General features: G+C 41.7%; 1 protein-coding gene across 22 annotated transcripts in view; it reads right to left on the reverse strand.

Moving 5' to 3' along the window:
* LOC146967304 (calcium-activated potassium channel subunit alpha-1a) overlaps positions 1–16,358 on the reverse strand; it is an 83,653-nt gene that overhangs the window by 38,297 nt on the left and 28,998 nt on the right. For 19 of the 22 annotated variants that reach the window (XM_085761136.1, XM_085761140.1, XM_085761142.1 and 16 more), the window contains exons 3-5: positions 9,926–9,987; positions 4,218–4,311; positions 4,017–4,128 (exon numbers count right to left, since the gene is read on the reverse strand). In XM_085761136.1, the coding sequence (XP_085617262.1) occupies positions 4,017–4,128; positions 4,218–4,311; positions 9,926–9,987 (268 nt within the window). Of the gene's footprint in view, positions 1–123; positions 891–4,016; positions 4,129–4,217; positions 4,312–9,925; positions 9,988–16,358 lie in introns of those variants that run through there. The other 3 variants (XM_085761146.1, XM_085761144.1, XM_085761143.1) reach the window with 3 other exon arrangements.

The raw sequence follows: 16,358 nt of genomic DNA on the forward strand, positions 1-16,358 counted from the left end.
CCTGAACCTGAACCTGCTCCAGCTGACACACACACAGTCCAAAGAGTTTTTTGGACATGCCAGCCCTTCAGCTTTAGTGGAGATTTCCCCCCCTTCGTTCCCACGTTTTCCTGCAGGTCTTACCCCAGTAGGAGATTACATGGAAGCATGCACCGAAGCTGTAGCAGATGCTGTCCTGGTCCTCCTTGTCGACGACCTGCCCGTGGCCCATCCTGACCCTGTAGCCCTTCTGGAAGAGCTCCCCGGTCGATTTCTTTCTCCTTCTCGTGTTGGAAACGGTCTGAGAGTGCGTGCCCCCATCGGGCCCCCTGTACACTAACATCTTGGTGGGAATCATGTCTAGAAATGACTTGTAAAAGTTTCCAACGTGAAGTTCAAAAAATCTGCTTCCCACTCCTGGCTTCACTGTTCTGAATCTGCCTGGCCACAATATTATGTAGAAAAACTGTGATCCTCCTCCTCCTCCTCCTCCTCCAAGAATTAAAAAAAAAAAAAATCAGGTGCTTTCATGATATTTGCACCCAACAGGTTGGCGTCAGGCTCTTTTTTTCAAGAAGCATTTTCATCTGATTTACCTCAGACCTTCATGGTATCCTGGTGGCGATCAGGCGCTTCCAGCGAGCTTAAAGCAAACCCCCTTTCCCCATCAGGATATTAGAGTGTAAGCTCCTTTAGGATTCATCCAGAGAAAGGAAGAGGCCAGGCACAGTCTGTCCATCAGCTGGATTCACAACGTCGCCTACATCTCATCTCATACAGTACGACCCTACAGCTGCTCTTTGACCGATCTTGACAAACATTTCGCTCTCTAATCTCAAACAGCGTGTATCTTTGTCTCGCCTTTATTACAGAACACAAGTGGCATCAACAGCCTGTAAAGCTGTGTCTGTAAAAATGAGAAGCTTTGGCAGTCATTGTGTTTTTCTGTGGATTTAGTGATTCTGCAATAATCCTTAAATTAATCACAGCTGATGTAATAACTGCTATTGTAGTTGACGTTAAAACCAAATGCGCAGCAGGACAAATGTCACTGCAGAGAGAGAAAGAGAGAAAAAAAACCAACAACACAGCAGCCGACTGAGCTCTAAATCTGCAAAGTCCATTCAATCTGGAATGTGAATTAAAACCCGAAATATATATCGCATCACTGTCAGCAGTATACTGCATACTAACTAAATCATTTCCATTCAGATAATGAAGAGAGAAGTAAAGATTTATTTCACAGTGTCTCACTATTTCCTACAAATAACCAACATATAGCTCTGAATATATATGAAGGTTTGTGGGAACTATGTGCGAGATTTAACACAATAAGGATTTTGAATTTGAATATCTTGACATTTTTGCTTTTTTGTGTGGATTATTTCATCAGTAAGCCTTTTCTAGAATTGATCTGCTTAGATAGTGTTTTGCTTTGTTACTGTATAAGGCGTCAGAAGTCAAGAAAGTTGCAAACTGCTGACTAAGGGAGTATTTTAGTCAGTAAAGATGCCAAAAAGAAACAAACCAAAAAAAAAAACCTCAACATACAGTATATGGCCATTTTCCAACAACATAATAATAATGAATTATTTTTTATTTGGGTTAAAACCGGACTTTCTGGAAATCGACAGCAGAAACGAACTCAAACACAAACTCATCACACTCAGAAAACTGAGTGACCTGAAAGTACAGCTGGGAACCACCACTTTAGTGCATTTGCTTTTAAGGACATTTTGTTTCAGCAAAGAGTTTAATGCTAAAAGCCTCTTTCTGTTTCACTCTGGAGGGAAAAGCTGCAACATGTGCTCCCCAGCAAGACACGAATATCTAATCTGACAGAGTTATGTTCTCTTCACCTCATAATAGCTGACAGACTTGCACTGGATAACTGTGCAGAGATAAATGTGCTGCTTTAGGAGGCTGCCTGTATTTCACACCCGCAGCAGGTGAGAGCTCCAGCTTCAAAATCCAGGCTTGGCAACAAAGAAGAAGCGCCGCTGCTGTATTTTGTTGTTTCCACGTGAAGACGTGTGGCGCTCGCAGCTGCACGTTTGTTCATGCAACAGTGAGCGTTGGTTTGAGGAGAATATCAGCACAGAGTGTGTGTATTTGAGTCAAATGTTCAGACAGCAGGATTGGCAGATTAGCAGTTTGGCTGAGCGCCGTGTGAAATATGGAGTGTGGATCAGAAGAGGGAGTTTGACAGCTGCAAGCGGAGCTGGCTGTGACCTCATCACCTGTTTAACCCCAGTTTAACTCAACACTCAATTAGTCACTAATCCACCATCACCAGTTGTTATAATTACAATATATCTCATGGAGAAAATGCCCCAAGTTGGAAAAACCATGGTATACTTTTTTTTTTATACATACATTGTTTCTTTAAATTCTATAAAACCCACTATTTACTGTATGTTGATATGTGATAAGTTAAACTTGTATCCAGCCTGCGAGGCATGTCTAGGAAAGTTTGCATGTGTGTTCTTCTCTATCGGCGTCTGTGTGTCAGGAAGTGTACCGTTGGTAGTGTGAACTACAGTCAACAGAGGGAGAAGTCTTCAGTCCAAATGAGAGGTGAGAGTCACGCGTGGCCGGGCAGAGACAAAAAAGAGCAACACCTACACCTACGCAACAGGAAGGGACAAGTAACAACAGGGTCACATTACTGCACTGGACTGTGGGAACAATCATTCAACTACAACTAAAGCTGCAACTTACAACAAACAAAATGTGGTTTCATCATCCGATTTTTTTTTTTTTTGTGATGATCTATTTATATGCCTACTGTAAATGTTATTCTCATAGATATAGTTCATCCAACTGAATGAAGAAAATAAATGGCCAGAAACTAAGCACTGTTTCTTGGAATAAAAGAAATAAGGAATGAAAATTGCAACTAACAGTGAAAGGAATTCTGGGTATTAATATGTGGAAGAACATCACAGCAAAAGTGTTGAAATAAAATGCCAGCAATACTCTCTCATGTCCACTAGATGGCACCAACAACCACCATTTCCTGCCACTGTTTTCACACCACAAGTCACAGTGCATCAGCCCAGAGAAAACACACGGGCACATTATGCAACTGTACTTATCAAGCTGTCATTTTGGCTCCAGAGTAGAGCTTGTTCATCGCTGAACGAGGTGCTGGTGTTGGCTACACGGCAAGTTTGTTCCTCAGCTGACGGGAGAAGAAAATAAAGAAGCAGTAATAAAAAAATGTGTAACGCAGCAAAAAATAAAAATAAAAAGATCCCCTTTAATCCTCTAATTCCTCACAGACCTCTCCGAGTGATGAGCTTCACACATTTAGCAGATTGACTTCTATTCTAGCACTCAAGCGCCCAACAAAGCCTATTACCTTTTTTTTTTATCCATTTGTGTGCTTCTGTGCAGAGCATGATTTCATTTGCGAGTTACTGCAGGTGTGCTGGAGAGCTGCACCGGGGAGGTGAAGGGCATGTGAACGACACCTGCCGGCTGCTGCACAATGGCCACTGCCCATGACACACAGCCAAAGACACGGAAGTCGTGGAAAAACACATTTCCGTTCAAACCGACTCACAGAGATGCCTGTGTAAATGGCACACCCTTTGACAGCCATACAATATTTGATAGTGCTGTCATGCAAACAAGCAGTAGTTTGAGGAGTGAAGCTCCTGAGTCACCATGCTTTCCAGTTTTCATGCTGCGCTGTAGCAGAGATTTCAATCTGATGCACTGTTTCCACAGTAACAGTGAGGATCATCGAACTTTCATGCACAACATGCAAGGCCCCAACATTAAGTTCACTCCATGACAAAAGTATCAAACTTATATGGCTCAGATTGAAGGTGTGCCCACCTGAAAGACCACAAAATACCAACAAGTTCCCTTTTTTGGAACTGAAGTGATGAGCTGAGATTATCAGGTTTGTTCATTCAGTTACACACAGTGAATCCACTGGGTGGCACCACGGGCTGCTGGGAAATACAGGCTTAAACAAAACAAAACAAAAAAACACGCCAGGGTGTGAGCATCGTGAGCATCCTTACCGAGCCAGCTCCTGTTCAGGTACACCGACACAAACACCGGAGGAACCGTGAAGAAGTCCACCACCGAGTTCACCTCCAGCCAGAACCACAGCTTGTCATTGGCAGCAATAAACTGTAAGGGAATTCAGAGTTGAAGATAAGGTCCGTAGCGTTCAGGTACGCAGGCGGGAGTGCAAGACAGCAGCTTCAGCTTTTACTTACACGGAGGCCGAAGTAGAGCAGGAAAAACACGTTGAAAGCCATGTCGATCTGCAGCGTGAAGTCTTCGTAGAAGTTCTGACAGGACTCGATAGGACTATTAGAGACAGAAATACAGCATGTTATACAAAGGCAAGAAGTAATAATAAAGTGAGGAAGGTTTTGGCAAAAAATGGACATTTGACAACTGTATTTCATGAAAAATAAAGCATAAGAGATGCATTCTTCTTTTCCTGAAAATGCATTTTTTAAGATTCCCAAACAAAGGGGAACATAAGGGTTCAAAAAAGTGCAATAGTTGATACTTTCCAATGGTTTTTCTGTTGAGAAAAGACATGCATGTATTGTCATACAAGCAATAACTTGTTGAGATACCTGGTTAACCCTTAAATAACTGCACAACAATCTGCCTGAGGAATATGTCGTTTTCCGAAGTGCATTAATACAAGATGAAAACGGTGCCGTTCTCCTTTCAGGCCTGCATTTCCAATCTCACGGACATATAAGTCCCGTATTAAGTTAAACATGATGGAAATGCAGAGCCATGGCAGTAGTTTAAGGGTTAAATGCATGCAGGGTTCATGTCCTCTTTTATGAAATCAGGCAGCCAAAGCAAATGCTAGCAATGTAGTGAAGTCTCACCCTCAAAAAGCTTGAATCTGGCACTAAGAATTCAAATAAAGAGAAATAATTAACCATGTAAAATGGAGTGTAATAGGTTAGTTTGAATGTTTAATAGAAGTTCATGACCTGGAGGATTAAAAATAAATTTAAAAAGATCCTCTGACAATTTTATTCACACCTGAAATGAAAACACAGGTTCACACAATCGAAACTTAACAAGGTGCTACAGAAGAAGAGTTAATTATGTAAATGTATAGCTGTGATGTGGACACCATGTTCTATTAATGCATCATTAGCATGAATTAAAACACAACACAAAGTTTCATGATGGTTAATTGCATTAGTGCTGAAATGATTAGTTGATGGATCAACTAGTTGTTTGACATAAAATTACAGCACAGCAGTTTTGATAACTGATTAATCAGTTGAGTTTTTAATTAAATCAAGAAATTTCCTACTTTCACCCTCACTGAAGAAAAGGATCTCCGCACACTTGGATCTATGCAATTTCACTTTATTGAGGGCTAAGCTTTCGGTCTCAGTCTCAGACGACTTTCATCAGAGCAATACCTGTTCTAGATTTAACTTAATATCTTCTGGTTTTAAAATACACATAATTTCAAACACGTCACCTCAGGATTTTGTGCAACTTTATTGGATTTATTTAGATATTATACACAAAATGACACAATCTTGTATTGCAGAACTGGCTGGTCTATGAACAAAGTGAACGTTGTTTGTTTCCTTTTGCTATTAACACACTGAGAGGGTTTGGGATCGGCTGCTGACCTGAGGAACAGGTTACCGTGGAGCTGCAGGTTTTTACTCCTTTCTCTGCAGCGTGTTAGTGTAGAGCAGGTCACTTTCACGTAGTTTGTTTTTAGTGTCAGTGTTTGTCCTCCAGCTGCAGGATCCCTCCACTCATTCACATTCACCAGCTTCACTAATGCACACCGCACCACTCAGCATCTACACGCCCCCCCCAACCGTGCTGTTTAATACCATTCGGATTAAAGCAAATTGCTTTTGTTATGTAAAAAAAGAAAAGAAAAAAATCGAATAAACTCCCTTTGATAAAATACTGTCCTTGAAGTTCATGAGGTGACATTAAAATACCTCTGGGATTATTTTGAAGCGATCTGATGCACAGCAGCGACTCAGCTGATCTTCTGGTTGATGATCAAGAGGTTGGTGCTGTGATGAGGCAGACAGCTTCACACATCGAGTCTGATGGAGGCTTTATTTATAGAAAACCTCAGCAGCAAACAGTATATTACTCCTTTGCATTGTTTTAACCCTTGAGTGTAAACTGGACTTGCTGTTTCACCTCACTTGGCTAAACAATGGTCAGAAAATGGCTCCTTGAGCTCATGAATTTATTAAATCACAATCTGGAGTCCAGCTGTTCACTGGTGAATCTACTGAACATGCTTATTTTAAGGAAACATAACATTACCTGTTGAACACTGAGAGACAAGCAGAAAAAAATATTTCAAAAGTGCTGATGTAGGGATTTACATCGGTGTCTCAGTCACATTTGTAGAACATAGGACCTTTTTTTTCCTTCAAAGAAATCTTTCAGGTTATGAATTATTCATATTTTCAGTCATTTACAGGCAGGAAAGGGCACAGAAATGGGCTGATAAGAAAAAATATAACAAGAAATACTGCATCTTAGTTTCATTTCTTACTATATTGTTGTATTTGTGTGTACAAATAGTGGAGCAATATTTTTTCAGCCTTGAACTGTTGTATACTATAATTTAGTTTTTGCTATCGCTTAAGATTTGTAGGATTTTAAAGGCTGCTTATTATAATATTTCTTGTATTTTGGTAGAAAAACACTGTAACAAATGAATTCATTGATTCATGCTGAAAAACGGATTCCCACAAAGCACAATGACAAATATCAATATGACAAATCTGGTGCATGGGAAGAGGTAAACTTCTGATAAGGAGCTTGCAATGCTTTTAGAGAGAAAAGATTTTTCAATAAAAACAACACATCTGATCGCGTACGGGGAACTGGTTGATGTTGATGTGCAGTCGCTTCTTTACTTCTTTGTATCTCATTACCTTCTCTGCAGTTCCATCTACATTTCATTAAATTGTTACATTCGTCTTTCTTGCATCTGCATATTTTTGTTTTTCTCAAAACAGTAGAAAAAAAGGCAAATACTGTATAACCAGTCTTTTCTTTGGCTACTCTAAAAATAGTGTGAAGACGGTGGATGGTTTCTGTCCTCATTCACGGTAATGACACGTCAGCCTGGCAAATCCCTGTCATAGCAGGGTGACAGACCATATAGCAGAGGCAGGCCTGCAGTGCTAAATAATTGAGTTCCAGTTTGCATGGTGTGGAAGAGGTCTAAGCCCGTTACGGTTCACAAACCCTCCGTATCCATAGCTGCTCATGGTCTCTCACTTCTGCAATGCATTCAGCCGCACATCAAACAGGATTGATCAGTTCATATGCAGAAACCTTAATGTTCTTAATGGGAGTGCAAATGATTCATGGTTGACTTTATAACCTTGACTAAAAGCTGAACCCACAGAATTCACTCAGATTGATTTATATCCCAATATGACATGGGCTCTTGCCGTTAGTCCTTTTGATACCTTCATTTAGGCTTTATTGATTTAAGGGTCACTAATCAATATTTCCTTTATTAACAATTCTTCAAATGACCATAAATGATGAGAAAAAATTGTAGTAGTGAACTCAGAAATACTCATAACACAAATTAAAAGTTCTAGCCTTCAGTTTCCAAGACTTTTAACTAACGATTTTGCCAACAAACTTATACCCAGTGCTCTTTTTAAGCAGTTATATGTTCACACCAAAAATAAACTCAATGTAGAGCGGCTAGCTAATCAATAGCAAGACATGTAGGAGGTAAACAAACCCTTAGCCCAGAAACAGAGCTACACGTGCAGTGAATATTAGATTTGCCAAGTGAACAGAAATGTGACTGATGAATTTTAACGTTGCTCCGCTCCTGTTGCTCACTTGAACAGGCAGGTGTTTACCTATTTACAGGTCAATATTTAGTGATAACTGGCAAATATGACCATTGTGTTGCCCCCGAGTGGCCAAAATCAGTCAATGCAGAGAGACACAACTAGCTGGAAACCAGATGTTGCTCGGTAACTGCACAGTTATATGTTTGCACATTGGCTTGATTTACAGTTAATCTGCCCCTGAGTGGTAAAAGTTGATCATTATATGAAATTCTTTATCAATAAATATCTGAATTGAGATCATGTATATAATTAGACATAGCTACTGTAAGAGTCTGGCTGAATATTTAACATCTGCTTTCAATGCTCGTTCAGTGCGTTCACTGGAACGCTGACTCCCTCCGTGTTCATCTTGACTTACAAATGATGTGGAGCTTCACGGGAGCAGAGGGCACAACGTAAAACACCACTACAGTGTTACAAAGCAAAAACTTTCTGGCTCCTTCATCTCTGTGCAGCTCGTAGCTCGAGTTCTCCTCTCTGAATGTAAAAAATGGGTCTGCTGTGTTGTCTTTCTCAGCTTGTTGCTTCCAGCCAGGTCAGCCTGTCCATCATACAACAGCCCAAGCAGCCCCACAGGACTAATTACAGGAAGGGCTGTATCTGTTACAGTCTGCTACCACTCAGAAGCATGCAAGAGAGCAGCTAACTGGCTGCTCTTTGGCTTTAAGTGCCGGGGCTTGTTGGGTTGACAGGTAGTGAAAAACTACTGTGTGAATAATAGAAAGACCTGGAGAAGACTGAATTAAAACTAGGACAAAGAGCTTCGGAGGGCGAATATGAAAATAAGACACTGAACAGGTGCTGCAGCATCGTTACTCATTGTCTATTTAACAATTCCCTTTCATACGTGTGAAAAGGTTAAAGAGGCGGGTCGAAGGTCACCCATCCTTCATCAGGTGAAAAGGTATCGGGCGCTGCGACAGGCAACTTCTGAGAACCGGAGGCCACAGATGGCATTGGTGGGGATGTAACTCTACCTGCGCTTGTCCAGATAATGAAATGAGATCATGCTCGCAAACCACATCAGAGCAAGCTGAGCCCTCAGCTGTATGCGGTCTTATGAAATAACAAATAACCTGAATGCCCGCCACCAGGACCATGAGCCAGATTACATGAGTTTATAGCCCATTTTCTCATCTTTGCCTTAACATTACTCCCAGTGGGGAGTCTCTTTGGGCATGATAAAAGCTTTTATCCTGGCGTATTTTGCCCTACATCTTAATGGCACATCCTGTTCAAACACCACCAGGCTGCAGTAACAGTATACTGCTGCACATGAAGCTAAAAGGGTTTTCCGCTTCCTCGGGTTTGATGAGCGATGGTGATTGTTTCAAACAGGAACTTTGGTCTTTCCTGCCTGTTTGATAGTCCCATTCCTTTCATTACAGTGGTTAAGCAAACCTGGACGGGGCCTGGATGATAACGTCAGCTTAAATGAGTCGATGTAAATGTCAATAAAAACAGACACTAAGTACATGTTCTCAAATACCATATACCGCACTGTAAAGAGAAGAAAGCACTCAGGGTTATTGAGACTGAGCTATATGAGGTTTTATGACAGTGTAGTGGTCAGTTAATGGCTGAGGCTGAGGAACTCATACATGTCTGGAACACACAGAACTGTTACGTAATCTGTACGACTGAAGAAACATCATGTTATCAGCAAGATTTTAGTGACTGCCATAATATGAACAGCGGAATTGGTGAATTTCTATCAGCTAGTGTATGTCTCTTTTATAATGATGTGTATATGTAAGGACTCAGTGGACGGAGACAGAAGGACTTGAGACAGACTCAAGCATCTCTTTGTTAAATTTCTCATTTTCTTCCATCCATCCTCAGACCTGTTGTGGTTGGTCCCGTTGCCACAGGGCATCACTTCTGCAGTGGCAGTGTTACAATTTACACAGCCACATCTCAAACGTGGATCTGATTCTCACGGTCAAATGAGACATTTCAGCCCGAGAGCAACGTTTTCACACTGAACTCTGGGAAAATGACGAAAGTGGCTTAAAAAGGGACCTGTCATCCCAAATAATAATAATAAAAATAATAATACTTACTCGGAGGAATCTATGAAGTATATTACGAGGGCTCCAATGCTGAGAGCAAATACAAGAACCACCTGTGTAAAAGAAGAAAAGAAACAGGTTAGAGCCACTGTATAGTGAGAGTTGACAGTAGTTAATCCTCAGATCTTCTGCTCTAATCAATCAAAAGTATTTAAGGGATGTGGAGGAATTTAAGAACACATTGTCAAAACACAACATTTAACAATACATCTATCAAAAAGAAATCATCATAAAAATAATAGCAAAGTAATAATTCAATCTGATATCTTTGAAGACATTTGAAGAGATCATATCCTTTCAATGAACAAACTAGATAATAATCAGAGTAACTGATGATGACAGAGCAGATTTCTGTCAAAAGCATGACTCATTAGACGGCGTCAACAAGGGAGCAAACTCACAGAAAGTTGTGAAATAGCAGAAGTGTGTTTCAAGGTGTGTAGCTAATGTTTAATGCTTTTTAATGAGAATGAACAGAGTCATCCTGTTATCAATAAAGCAAAAAAAGAAAGAGTCACACAGTTTGGAACAGCAGCAGCGCCACAAACAGACTCTTCAGTTACTGTACGTCTGACAGTGTAAATAAATACACAAGAGCCGGGCTCATCATGTAAATTGGCAGCGTAAGAGTGGGCGAGGTGACAGAATCCTTTCACAGACACAAACACAGACACAAACAAGGAGGGACACGGCTGAGCCTGAAGCTTTCGGTGGCCACAGCGGAGCAGCATGATAATAAAAACCAGGGCAGTGCTTTTGACTCTGTCACTCTGCAGCGACGGGAGGGGTGGGGGTAGTGGTGGTGGTGGTGGTGGTGTGAGGTTGGGCCAGTGCTGGAGTAAGCTGAGCGACTTTCAGAACAGACCGGGGAGGCAGGTGTTGGGGTAATAAACATGAGCGCGAGGCCGGGGTGTAAGCAAACAAAGCAAGAGTGGTCAGGTGACAGCTCTGACACTGATAGAGTGCAGGGGAAACTTAATTACCGTCTTTAATGACACAGAAAATCAGACTTGTCTGTAAATACATATAGTTAAGAAGAATAAACACAGCAAAAATCTGATATTTCGTGGACAAACGGAGATCTGGGGCAAGAGAGGGTGGGACTACTGCTCCTTCATTTCAGTCTTTGCTACGAGCAGGAAACAACCTGTGTGTGTGTTCTCACCTGACACAACACCAGTGTCAAATGAGGATCCTCGAGTAAAATGCAAAAAGAGACTGCTGTCACATTGTGTTTGTCAAACCAGAGGAGAAGAAGGTGGACAGTGGTTATCACAAATGAGGACGAAATCTCTGTTACCTAACTAGAGCATACTTTTATTTATTTTTTTAAACAAAGTAGGCTAAAAAGCAACTAAGCTATAACACATTTGACTTGTTTATACATTTCACATTTTGCAGTGCAGCTGTTACAAAACATGTTTTTGTGCCATTTGAGTTATAAAAGCCCTAGATTTTTAAATCTTTAAAGCTAATGCTAATTTTACAGTATCGTCAATTGATACTTAGAAGTACCAAAAAGCACAGGAAGCTCACTGCAAAATGTGCGTCCTAATTTTGTGTTCAAAAAGCTGTCGCTAATGTAGACAGGGGCTCGACCCACAGAGACACACAGATATGATTTGTGGCAGACGGCATAACAAATGTTTTACATCCCGAAATGCACCACTTGCTTATCTGCGACCCTACCTGCCTGCCCTTTCATCTATTTAGAAATGGCACAATGGCCATCCTGAACAAGAAGCCAATGAGCATCCATAATGAATGAGCTCAGCCCAATTCATTTCCATGATGTGAAATTGTATTGTCAACCCGCAACCACTGATCGCTCTGTAATGACAAAAAGCACCCGCATGCATTTTTAATCGACCCTTCCTCTTTGAAAGCCAGGAAATCTCTTTATGCCTCTGACCATCCCCAGTCCCAGAAACTGGAAACAATGTTGGTGCAACCCTAGAAATGCTAATGTGGCCGGCAGAGGAAAGATTCACGGATGTCAGTGAATAAAACACGCTGGCTGTAACAAAGACAGAGACGCTCACGACTGGCTTTGTCAATGAGGTGACAGCAGACCGCGGCCAGTGCTCAGCATTCTTCATCTCGGTCACAGGATAATGATACATCACATCTGTATCTCCAGCCACCTCCAGCCAGTTTTGCTGGCAGATGGCTGAAGCTGGGTGTGTGGGTGTGTGGGTGGGTGAGCTCAAGCTGATAGAGAGGACCGGCAACTGCACAAGTCCCTCTGCATGACTGCCAAGACCTGCTCAGACCAATTTGCATTTCCTTTTGCCAGCATGCTCTTCACTTAATGTCAACGCCGCTTACAAAGTGGGAGGGATACAAGGAAATGTCAAATATCTTCTCTAAAATGTTCCAACAATAATCGTTCAATGCCAGGAAAGGAGAAATGTTTTTAAAAGAAACAAAAGAATAGTTTTTATGACACTGTCTGAGATTCACCTGACACAGCAGATGCCAGATAAAACCGAGGTACCTGAAGTAAGTCCAATGGTTGTTACTTAGAACCATGTGGGAAGACTTTGTTGGAATCTGTGAGAGAAAATGCAGGTGCTCTGAAATAATACTGGCCAGGTAACTAGATGAACCATCTGTCTGCTGCCGTCTATCACCAGCTAACTGGAGCCAATCAGATTCTGCAAGCTTCCCAATTTTTTTGACGACCAGTGGATCCTATGGGTAAGTTGGACTTTTGGAGACGAGTGAAAACATCTATGTACACTGGAGCCACCACTGTTGATTGTCTTCACACCTACAGTAAGACATGTCCATATCGGCCAGTGGTTTCTGCCTCATAGGACATTGATTGTTCTGATCCGGTGTCATTGGACCATAAATGAAAAGCTTGATTCTCATTTGGGACAAGTCCAGCTGCCGTGCTAGCACTTGCTAACATCCGGGACAGCTAGTGGGGTTAGTAGCCCTCCTATTCTCCCCCACGTAGCTTCACCTGAGCCCTGTCATTGGCTGACAAAACACACAGACTCTCTCGCTCTCCACCCAGAAACGTCCCCGTGCACAACAAAACAAAGCAAAAGACCAAAATACAGGCAGGGGTAGGGGGCGCTGCAGACACAGCCACCACCACACAGGACTAGAAGCCCATAAGATGGATTTCATTTGTATAAGTTTAGCATTTATTTTTGGACAAAAATCTCCAGATTCTACCTTTAAACATTACCTTTACAAAGTATTTCTTCACAGTCTATAGTCAAGACTTCAGATATTGTGACCTTTTGGTTTGAGGCTGAATTGTGAATTGAAGCACAGACAATGTCATTCTGTATATAGCACAGGTTTGTTTGTTTGAAATACGTCTTTAAGAAGTCAAACACGTTATGTCTGACGTCAATCTATCCAAGTCGAGTCTCAAATCCTCATTTCTTTGGATAAGGATCTGACTCAAGTCATAAAGAACAACAGAGAGAGAGCAACTAAACTGAATAAACAAATGAAAACTTTCCATCTGATTCATCTTTGTATTTTAAATAAAAAATGATTATTCAAGGTCATAAGAACTCATCAGCATCGCCATCATTGATCCTGCCTGTGATGTACAGCATATCAGTGCACCAGCACATCTTAAGCATTCAGAAGTCAACCTGCAAACATCAGTGAAACCCACTCATGCTCCTCCACTCTTCCGAAAGTGTGACTCACCACCATCAACCAGTGTGAATAACATGCCAAAGAAACAGCAACTTTACCTGGACTGGAAAAACACTTCTACAGTACAGTGCACTCTAACTTCTGACGATGAGAAAAGAGACAGATGGAGGCTGATTATATACAGTTTGTGAACCCCTTAAAGCAGAAGTAAGCGATCCGGTCGTTTTGGCTAATGCTGCGTTCCAGGTAGGCTTTTGAAACCGTAAATTACAGCTTCAAGTCACGACTCACGACTTTGTAGCGTTCCAGGCAACCCACTCGTGTTTTTGTTGTGTTTTTGCTGTTTTACCTGTGAAAGTCACTATAGCGGCCACTCGTAACTTCCGACCCGTGAACTCGTACCAGATCGAACTGGTACGACTTCACAGGTCGGAAAAGCACGAGTTACGGGCTGCCCTGAACGCACCATAACGTCTTGTCAGCCGATGGAGTTAGCAGCGCCCGCCCTCATCATGGATCTATTGGTCCTCGTCCCTACGTCACCACATTCAGGCGCATCCCTTGGCTGCACACACAGCCCTTCATGCCGTTCTCTCTCCTCATTGGATAAAACTTGTAGGATACGAGAAAAGTTTTCTGCTCGGCTCAGAGCAGAGCAGACTGACAGACCCGTGTTTCGGTCCAAACACTCTATATAAGTGATTGCTGTCGGAAGATATAACTATTTAAGACTTATATTAACACAAAAATATCGCTTACTTCTGCTTTAAGTAGTTTTGATTTTTCTGTTGTTTTACCATGATTTTCTTATTCTATCATCACCAGTTTTTATACATGAAATGTCAGGTTTATGTTTATGAATTCCACGTACTTGTTTTGAGGGAACTGTGAGTGAGTGCCAGCAGAGTACGTGAAAAATGGAATCAGAGTATGTGCAAAAGTAAGTGAACCCCAGCTGCGTTGGTAAAAGCAAGTAGGTAATAGACTCAAGTGAAACACATGTGGGTGCTCAAGTAATCAATTAAGCAGACCAATGAAATAAGACATCTTTAGAAAAGGTTATGAGCACCAAACTACTGTTATGCCACAGCATCAAACATACAGATCAACAATGCAGAGAGGAAAGGAGACATCCAAAGACATCAGAAAGAGGATGGTAACAGCCCATCAGTCTAGGGAAAGCTACAAGACCAGCTCCATCCAACACTGTAAGACAAATCATCTACAAATGGAGGGCACTCAGCATCACAACAACTCTGCCCATACAGTAAGTGAAAGGCCGTCAAAACTTTCACCAAGAAGCACCAGAAAAATAATAAATTAGGTAAAAGCCAACCCACACATCACTTTGACCGAGTTGTGAACCTCTTTGGCAGCCTCTGGGAAGACTGTATATGCGTCTACAATCAGGCAAAAAAAAAAAGAATAGACATGCCATTCATGAGAGAGTTAGTAGAAGGAAGCCTCTGTTCACAAGAATGAACAAAGTTGCCCATTTAAACTTTGCCAGAGATCACTTGGACAAACCTCTTCTTCTTTTCTGGTGGTCTTTCATGTGATGCAACTTCGACTCTCAAGCTATCGCTGTTATTGCTCAACAGTTAAGGGGTTGGCATGTTGGCTGCCAAAACACGCATGATGGCACCCACCGACCTCACTGTGACCTCTTGATGGCTCTCACCTCTCTATTTGGAGCACTGAGAGCGGGCTACACACAATGAGCATTTGGCCGGCCTCACAAAGGGCTGCACAATTATGGCTAAAATAATAATCCTGATTACACTGCTCCATTATTGTCAGAATCAATCAGAATTACCAGGCTACGCTGATGAGAATAGACATGCCGTTCATGAGAGAGTTAGTAGAAGGAAGCCTCTGTTCACAAGAATGAACAAAGTTGCCCATTTAAACTTTGCCAGAGATCACTTGGACAAACCTCTTCTTCTTTTCTGGACAGATGAATCCAAAATGTCATTATTTGGCCATAATCACAGGCACCATGTTTGGAGGGTTCACAAACTTTCACGCAGCACTGTACTGTGTTTTAATGTAACATTAATTTGCAAAGCTTTTTAATGTATCACTGATAAAAGGAAAGACAGAAAAAGAATAGTAGCATTTTAGTTCAGCAAGAATACAGTAAACATGAATATTACAGTGCTGCAGTAGGTCAGTTGAACTTGAATCAGGCCTCATTGAAATTCAGTCAAGGTAGAAACATGTTTTAAAGATTCTGCAGTGGGAGGCTGTGTTTCTCTGTGAGCGACTACGGGGTCTAAAAACAGGATTCACCAGAAGCAGGGGTCACTTTGTTCCGTAATTCCTCAAAGCCTGTGGTCACCGTGGGGATCAAAGCTGTCATTGGTGGGATGCCTGATATTTCAAATGTGTAGTCGAGTGGCCTGTCTTTGTTTAAGTAAATGCCTCCAGTCCCCGGCTCTATCCTCCCTTGTGTCGCATCCAGTTCATGCATCACTTACTTTTAACTCTCTGCAACTTTAAAAAAAAATGTTCTTAGGCGCACGAGTCCCTGACACGGTGGCCCTGGTGTGGTGACTCTTTGACCCTGAGCAGATCCCCCCCACAAGAGCACATAACAGTGCTGTTTTCCAAAATTAAAATGACCTAAGGATGTTGATGCGTTCCACACAGGCCATCTGTCTGTCCTCAAATGCCACATTGATTAATAAGTCATCTCGCACATAATGACACTCACAAAATACAGAGCTGTATAATAGAGGAGGCAAATCATGGAGCACCCTTAGGCTGAATAGCGCCATTATAGACTGTGATA

Source organism: Trachurus japonicus, chromosome 19, assembly GCF_045865225.1.
Source record: "Trachurus japonicus isolate A0001 chromosome 19, Traja_1.0".
In the NCBI taxonomy this organism is placed as follows: domain Eukaryota; kingdom Metazoa; phylum Chordata; class Actinopteri; order Carangiformes; family Carangidae; genus Trachurus; species Trachurus japonicus.